Here is an 8,337-nt window from a genome sequence, read left to right on the forward strand (position 1 = left end):
AAAAAAAAAAAAAAAAAAGATCCTCTGCTTGGGGTACTGGAGAGATGGTTCAGAGGTTAAGAACGATGACTGCTCTTCCAGAGGTCCTGAGTTCAACTCCTAGCAACCACATGGTGGCTCACATCCATCTGTAATAGAATCTGATGCCTTCTTCTGGTGTGTCTGAAATAAATAAATCTTTTTTTTAAAAAAAAAAGTCTTCTACTTAACCAGATGTGGTGACACACAGCTGTAGTTCCAGCACTTGGAAGCAGAGGAAGGAGGATTGTGAGGCTGAGAGCAGCCTAGTTTACATAGGGAGAACCTGTCTCAAAACAAACAAACAAAACCCCCAAGAAATCCTTGACTGACTCCATCCCACTCAGAATAAAATCTAAAGTCCTGATGAGGGATACGGTGAGAGAATGTTATTTCTAACTCCCTTGTCTTCCGGCCCCTCCCTGTCAGTTACCTGCTCAGCCACATAGACAACGTGGGTTCCCCAGCAGGCTGTTGTTGTGCCTCCTCTTCCTCTGTGCATGGTCTCTAATGGCACTCATGCTTCTACTGACGTGTCATTCAGGTCCCTGGCTCTCTCTGCCCTTGCATCCATTGCTCTATTGTTTAAGCTGGCACACACCTGATGTCCTGTAAAACAGTATTGATCCACACGAGCGTGGCCCTTACCTGATGTTCTATGGAGTGCCTACTAAGTAGAATCTTAGCGTTAACTAAGATGTTTGCTGACTCTATTCCTTGATGATGATACCCATAAATACAAGGCTGTGGTACCGAACTTAGCTGCAGTAAAACCCAGGATTCCAGAGTCCTACAGGGAAAAGAATGGAAGCCTGGGGATTGAAGGTCTTTGAAATGGTGGCATGTACAAACGTGTGTACCTCAAAATACTGTGTGCTTCAGAATACTGTCTCCAACGTTCAGGAAAAGAATCACAGTGCTGGTTCGGCCCCATCTACCTCAGAAGAGCCCTGAGGGAGCGCAGTGGCCGTCGCCTACATTGTTGATTGGTTATGATTGCGTGTTTCAGACTTACTGGACTCCCATTCTGACTAGTCCCTCCCTCTCGCTGGTCCACTTTAGGCGTGGCTGTACTAGAAGGCCCCATGTATGCAGTTGGAGGGCACGACGGCTGGAGCTACCTGAATACTGTGGAGCGATGGGACCCTCAGGCCCGCCAGTGGAATTTTGTTGCCACTATGTCCACCCCCAGGAGCACAGTAGGTGTGGCGGTACTAAGTGGAAAGTAAGAAGATATTTGAAGTTCTATTTCAGTCACGATAAACCAGATTTATTATTGCTAGAGGAGTTCTTTGCGTGAGTTAACAAAGCCTTTCCTTTAACCTCTGTCCATAACAGCCCTCACTGCTCGCAGCTAAGGAACCACACATGCTACTCTGGAGTGTATACCCAATATAAATACCCAATATTAATTGAACAGCAACAGTGGTTTAAATACCTTCCAAGTTATATGCTCTTTTGAAAGTACTACAGTGGGCAGGAAGATGTTTGCAGTTAAAGCGTTTGCTGAATAAACCTGAGGACCACAGTTAGGTCTGGAAAACCCATGCAAATATTTAATGGGTATGGCAGCCCACCTGTCATTCCAGCCTGGAAAGACAGAGTCAGGGCATCCCCAGAGCAAGCCGCCTAGCAAAGCCAGCCTTATCCAGGAGCTCAGGGTTTGATTGAGACGCCTGCTGTGCCGGATAAGGTAGAGGCAATGGAGGATGATATGTGGCAGCAGCCCAGGCTCCACATGTGCGTGTGTACACATGTATTCATACCCACAAACCCATGTGCCCACACACATGCAAAGTATGTATATGCACATATATGAAAAAGGAAAACATTGATACATACATTTAAAAATTAAAATATTGTAGTCTCTCAGTGCTGTGATATCTCTTCCCCCCCCCACCTCTCTCTCTCAGTGCTGTGATCTCTCAGTACTATGACTCTCTCTCTCTCTCTCTCTCTCTCTCTCTCTCTCTCTCTCTCTCTCTCTGTGTGTGTGTGTGTGTGTGTGTGTGTGTGTGTGTGTATGTGTGCGTGCTATGGTCTCTCAGTGCTGTGATCTCTCAGTGCCTCCCTAAAGATCCTCTCCATCATTTTCACGGAGTCACCTTTACTTTTGTGTCTCTTCTTTCTTATCTTGGTGACTGGTGGCCGCAGCATGGCTTTAAGAAAACCTGTTTACTTACCCTTTGTCTGCTGTCAATGCACGGATTTGTATAGAGTCCTCACTCACAGTTCTCAGTTGGATGAGGACAAAATACAAACCGTTTCACCTTTCTGTCCAACCCTTGGTGGCTCTAATTAATTTCTTTGTTTCATGGTGTTCATGTTATCACTTACAGATAGAGGGAGGAGGGGAGGTTGAATTGTGATATAAGGGAAATGATGGTGGGTAGAGTGGCCATGGATTCTTAATTCCAGAGGCGGAGGCAGAACTCGAGTTTGGAGCAAGGCTGGTCTATATAATGGCTTCTAAGACTCTCTCAGGGGCTACATAGTGAGACCCTGGCTCAGAAAAACAAAACAAAAGAAAAATAGAAAATAATTTCTGCCTAAGCTCTTATTTCCTCAGGCCCATGTGCTAAGTCCTTTGTGTTAGTGTTTGTTGTAAAGGCCTGATGGGCACAGACGTGGAAATCGTTTTAGATAGCTATAGCAGGTATCCTTCCATCTTCTATCCTAGTGCCGTCAGCATGCTACATCACCAATGGCATTTAAAGTCAGCGAACTGTCACAGCAATAGCCTGTTGACCCCAGCACTGTGCCTTCTTTGCCACCTGTTTTGTTCCTTTTTCCAGACTCTATGCAGTTGGTGGTCGAGATGGGAGCTCCTGCCTCAAGTCAGTAGAATGCTTTGACCCTCATACCAATAAATGGACACTGTGTGCCCAGATGTCAAAACGGAGAGGTGGGGTAGGAGTCACAACCTGGAACGGGCTGCTGTATGCCATTGGGGGACACGACGCTCCCACATCCAATTTGACTTCCAGGCTCTCGGACTGTGTGGAGAGGTAATTTCCTGTGGAGGAAAGCGAAGAGCAAACCAAAACAAAATAGTTTCCCACCCTTCCAGACAAAGTCATAAGACTAGTGACTCTCCATCAGTGTGGTCTCCACACAGTCCCGCCAACACTCGGTTGTCTTCTCTGGCTGGCTCTCTACCTGACTGCCAGCCGTGCACTCAGATTCCTGGATCCTCACATATTCCCTCGGGATGGAGGCTGTAATGCATGCACTGGACAAGTATTTATTGTTCAGCTGTTTAGTACTGGATTCTGCCTTCCTGGAAATGTAAAGGAGCTTGGTGAATCTCAAAAAGAAGCATTGGGGCTGGAAGCAAAAGACAGGGCCATGGCTGGCCCCATTTTGATATACAATGAAATAATAGAAAATGATAAAGAAAAATGACTTAAAGGCTTAACCAAGTTATACTTACTGGTCGTAAGAAATGCAGCTTTTAGGCCTAGTAGAGGACCTAACAGCAGTAAGGATTGTGCTGGCAGGTCAAGTCTTCACTTTTTTTTTAATTTAGTTTAAGGACAAGAGAGGATGTAATGCATTTTACAGGAAGCATCACTATAATCATGTGTGAACACTCCAAAACAGAAAAAAAAATATATGGTTCACATGGGACATACAGGGCAACTGTGTGGCCAGAGAACCAAGCGTGACAGGGCGAGCTCTGGAGAGGAGCCGGTGGGTGTGGGGGAGGAGGTCGCACAGAATGGTGGGGCAGTGGCGAGGGTTTTAGATCTGAAAGAGGAATATGAAATCAGTGAGTCCCAGAGAGGGAGAATGGATCTAACTGTTTAAAGATGGAGTGCTTCACTTAGAGAACTAAGAGACAAGAACTTACAACCCAGGCTCTGATGACGCTCAGCCGTCTCTAAGAACAGGCAGACATGGTGCTGCTGCAGAAGGCGGCTAAGCTACAGCTGCATCTCATCTTAGTGGGGAGAAGGTAATTACAGCTCTGCTCTGGTTAGGATCCAGGAAGGAAATCCAGGAGTCTTTAGTGTGATTAATTACACCAAGAAAAGACAGGTGTTTACACACACACACACACACACACACACACACACACACAACATCAAAAGCAACATAGCATGTTAGCATGAACTGTCTACCCTTCAAACAACACCATTGAGCAGTTCTAGTTTTAAAAGAGGAAGAAAAGGTAGATAGCTACCATATTTGAGAGTTTAAGTCACCTTGTACAGAGCTTTGCCCACATTTTCAGTGGGGACACTGAAGCCTTGACAGTTTATAGATGTTGAGTTCTTTAGTGTGCTATATCTACTAAATGAAGCTATAACACCATAAGCTAGGTGGTTTTTTAGGAAAATACTGATCTTTTTCTCTAAAATGTGTTCAGCATCTTTATATCAGAGATGAGACAGAGGCTAGACTTGCAGGACAAATGTTTGCACACAAAACATTTCAAGAGCAATGTCAGCTCAAGTTGTAAACTTTTCTTTCAGATATGACCCCAAAACAGACATGTGGACAGCAGTGGCATCCATGAGCGTTAGCAGAGACGCGGTGGGCGTGTGTCTACTTGGTGACAAGCTGTATGCTGTCGGGGGTTATGACGGACAGACTTACCTGAACATAGTGGAGGCTTACGACCCCCAGACCAACGAATGGACCCAGGTAGCCGTTCCCTTTCTCCTGTCTCACCTCTCTCTTATCCTGAAGACGTCTTTCTATAGACGCTCTCAACTTTACCCAACACTGATGGGCATCACACAAATGTGGAGGCCAAGAGACTCAGCTGTTAAGAGAGAGCACTTGCTGCTCTTGCAGAGGACCCACGTATGGTTTTCAGCACTTGAATGGAGGCTCACAACATCCTCTAAGTCCAGGGGACCCGATGCCCTCTTCTGGACTCTAGAGACACTGCACACACATGCATGTACATACATGCAGGCAAACATTCACACACATAAAATAAAAACAAACTAGTCTTTTTAATGAGATAAAGTTGCCTCTTGACTAAATATTAGAAACCAAGATGCAGTGTCTGATTTTATACAAAAATCCAAATTCCTTTGAAGTATAAATTAAAATTAAAATATGCAGAGAAATCATGAACCACCATTAGTTTGGTGAGAGGCTGTTTTGGCAGTCAGTGTACAAGATGTACAAATGTAGAGCTGACAGGACGGACGACAGAGGGCTGTACCAAGGGGAGGGGTGTTATAAAAAATAAGCAAGGATAGTCATCAGAAAGACCTGAACAGTTCACCCATATAAGAGTAATCATTTTTAAATACTCAGCATTTGGGAAGATATTAAATTTCTGGTTATTATTTAATAAACATGACAAACCTAATTACATTAATAAGTAAGAACTCAGTGCAGCAAGCTTATTAGCTTCTAGCTAAGCATGTCTCTTTCTGGAAAGGGCCATCTTTTGGGAAGAGCAATGGTAGCAGAAGCATCAGGCAGCTGGTCACACTGAGTCTGAGGTTAGGAAGTACAAAGCAATAAAGATTGGTGCCTGTCATAGACAGACAGAGACACTGAGTCCTCAAAGCCCAACTCCTAGTGACACATTTCCTCCAGCAAGACCACGTCTCCTAATTCTTCTAAAAAGCTTTTCAATTTGGGACCAAGCATGAAAACATCCGAGCCTGTGGGGACCATTGCTATGCAAACACCACAGCGCCCCACTCCCTCTCCCTTTTTACTTCAGTCCAGGACCCAAACCTAAGGACTGAGCCTGCCCACATTTAGGGTGGGTCTCAGGAAATGCCCTCACAGACACAGGCAGAGGTATTTCCTACTTGACTGTAAAATCCAGTAAAAACAAAGATGAAGATTAACTACAAAGCAGCCTGGGGAAAGGACGACAGTAAGAGTATAAAAGTATAAAAGAGTATAAAAGAGAGCCTAGTCTAAAAGGATTTCAGTCATGTGGCCCCAGTCTTATTTCTTCAGTGGATGAGATGACTCAGCGGAAGGTGGAAGGGCATCCCACAGATGCTCAGAGAATGATCACTGATCCAAATCATGGCCACGCAAATTAAAGCAAGCTCTTTTTCCATTAATTTATTTATTCACTTTACATCCCAATATCAGCCTCCGATCTCCTCCCAGTCCCCCGCCCCACAGCTCCTCCCTCCATGCCCATCGCCTTCTCCTCTAACAAGGGGGAGCCCCCCCCCATAGGTATCACTCCACCCTGCACATCAAGTTACTGCAGGACTAGGTGCATTCTCTCCCACTGAGGCCAGACAAGGCAGCACAGTTAGGGGAATGGGATCCACAGGCAGGAACAGAGTCAGGGACAGCCCCCTCTCCAGTTGTTGGGGGAGCCGCATGAAGACCAAGGCACACATCTGCTACATACATAGGTCCAGCCCAAAAGCAAGCTTTTTTATTTGTGTAAAACACATGGGTTGTCTCTCCCTATTGCAGGGTTAGAGATCAGCCTTGGACATGGGGAAGATGAGGGAGTTATAGTTCAGGACTAGGGGTTTCCAAATGGGTCTGGCAGGCAAGTAGGCAGAGTTATGGAAGCAGAACATAGGCAGAGATTAAATCATAAACAGGAACGAACCTAGCTTGTCTTTACTGTAAGTCAGTAATCTGTAATCACGCAGCTATCTTTTTAGATGCTGCTACTATATCTGTTGCTGTTTTAAGGACCACAAATGTGAGCTTCCACTTGTAGTACCTAAACAATAACTGCTTCATTATACTACGTTAGTAAATGGATAAGCAGACATTTATAGAGGGGCTGATGTGAGATTGTAAGGGCTGGAGCCACTGCTGCCCCGCTGCCAGCACTGTCCCAGAGCAGGAAGGAGTTGCATTGCATTTGCTAAGCTGTCTAAGCTAAACTGTCTGGCTGGCTGTCCTGTCACTCACCTGCTCTCACAGTACACCTCAGTGCGTCTTCCTCACATCCAACACCTATGTCTCTTGTCCATTTTCAGGTTGCTCCGCTGTGCCTAGGAAGAGCTGGGGCCTGTGTTGTGACTGTGAAGATATGACATCATTCTTTGTCCTCTAGAGAGAGGTGCTCTCTCCCTCTCCAACACGGACAGTCCTCCCACAGATTCATTCTTAGTGAGCATGTGGTGCCACATTCCTAGGCACAAAGTGCCTCATTCCACAGTGAAGATGTGGAAGCGATGGAGGAGCGGATGCGCCAGGATGGATGCTTCTTTCTCAGTGCATTCAAGCCAAGGCCGGAGCGCTGGGACCACGCCCTCTTGTATACAATATGAAGACAAGTGCTCCGCACTAACTGGATTCACATTGTCCAGACTTATTCCAATACAAGCATCCAAGCTTCCAAACTGTTATTTTATAAGTTTGTCATACATGAGCTTCCATACTTTTTATCGTTTAATCAAACCGCTATTTTACTGACATACTAAAGACTATACTAGCTAGCTTTTTCAGGTACAATGACATTATGTATGCTATAGTTGTGAATTTTATTACTAAAATTGGTTTAACCCAAGAATAAAGAAAACCACGTAAGACATTAAAAATAAGACTGACCAAATAAAAACTTGATTGGATCTCTGGGTCCGACTTAAATAGCCATTCCATTACATCTAGATCCATCGACTGTGATAGGATGTCACTGAGATTAAAGCTGGATGCTTACATTAAGATATGCAAGTTTGTGTAGAGAAAATAAATGCTATATGCCCTCTAATGTTCTCCCACCTAACTAGTATTTAATTATGTGGATTTATTTTCTTTTATATTACAAAGGTTTATTTGACTTTGTCCTTTTGATACTGACACAATTGTTTGGCTGTTCCTGTGTTCTCTCTGCTGCCTTGTTCCACACCTGTGGACACAATTAGGAACCCATTGTGCTTCTTTGTAATCAAGAAACTGGGGGGTGGGGGGACATGTTAGCTAAATATTTGAAAAATAAGTTTAAAGCATTTGTTACTCAAAATTTTGTACATTTGTAAACTCTAATTACATATGTGAATGTTAATAGTGTCTGAATTGTTTATTGTTTGTAAAATGCCCTGGGCAGCAATATTGTATGAAATTCCCTTTAAAAGCAAAATCATTACCTTAATATAAAAATGGATACAAACTAAAGTCCCATCCTTCAAACTACAATGTTCTGGTTAATATATTCTTATTTTATATTAAGATAGCCTTTATTTTAGCTGCTTTCTTTAAAGAGTGTAACAGTCTCTCTTTATTGAACTGACATTTTTTTGGTTTGGGTTTTGCTCTTTGAGACAGGGTCTCACTGTGTAGCCCTGACTTGCCTAGAACTCACTAAATGGACCAGATTACCTCTTTTTTTTTTTTTTTTTTTTTTTTTTTTTTTTT

At 43.9% G+C, this 8,337-nt stretch overlaps 1 protein-coding gene across 2 annotated transcripts in view; it reads left to right on the forward strand.

The window, feature by feature from the left end:
• Positions 1 to 8,151, forward strand: part of Klhl5 (kelch like family member 5) — a 59,903-nt gene extending 51,752 nt beyond the window's left edge. For both annotated transcript variants that reach the window (XM_021163073.2, XM_021163071.1), the window contains exons 8-11: positions 1,081 to 1,243; positions 2,814 to 3,026; positions 4,497 to 4,668; positions 6,960 to 8,151. In XM_021163073.2, coding sequence (XP_021018732.1) covers positions 1,081 to 1,243; positions 2,814 to 3,026; positions 4,497 to 4,668; positions 6,960 to 7,016 — 605 coding nt within the window. In that variant the 3' untranslated portion in view covers positions 7,017 to 8,151. The remainder of the gene's footprint in view (positions 1 to 1,080; positions 1,244 to 2,813; positions 3,027 to 4,496; positions 4,669 to 6,959) is intronic.
• The last annotated feature ends 186 nt before the right edge of the window (positions 8,152 to 8,337 follow it).

Source organism: Mus caroli, chromosome 5 (assembly GCF_900094665.2).
Source record: "Mus caroli chromosome 5, CAROLI_EIJ_v1.1, whole genome shotgun sequence".
In the NCBI taxonomy this organism is placed as follows: domain Eukaryota; kingdom Metazoa; phylum Chordata; class Mammalia; order Rodentia; family Muridae; genus Mus; species Mus caroli.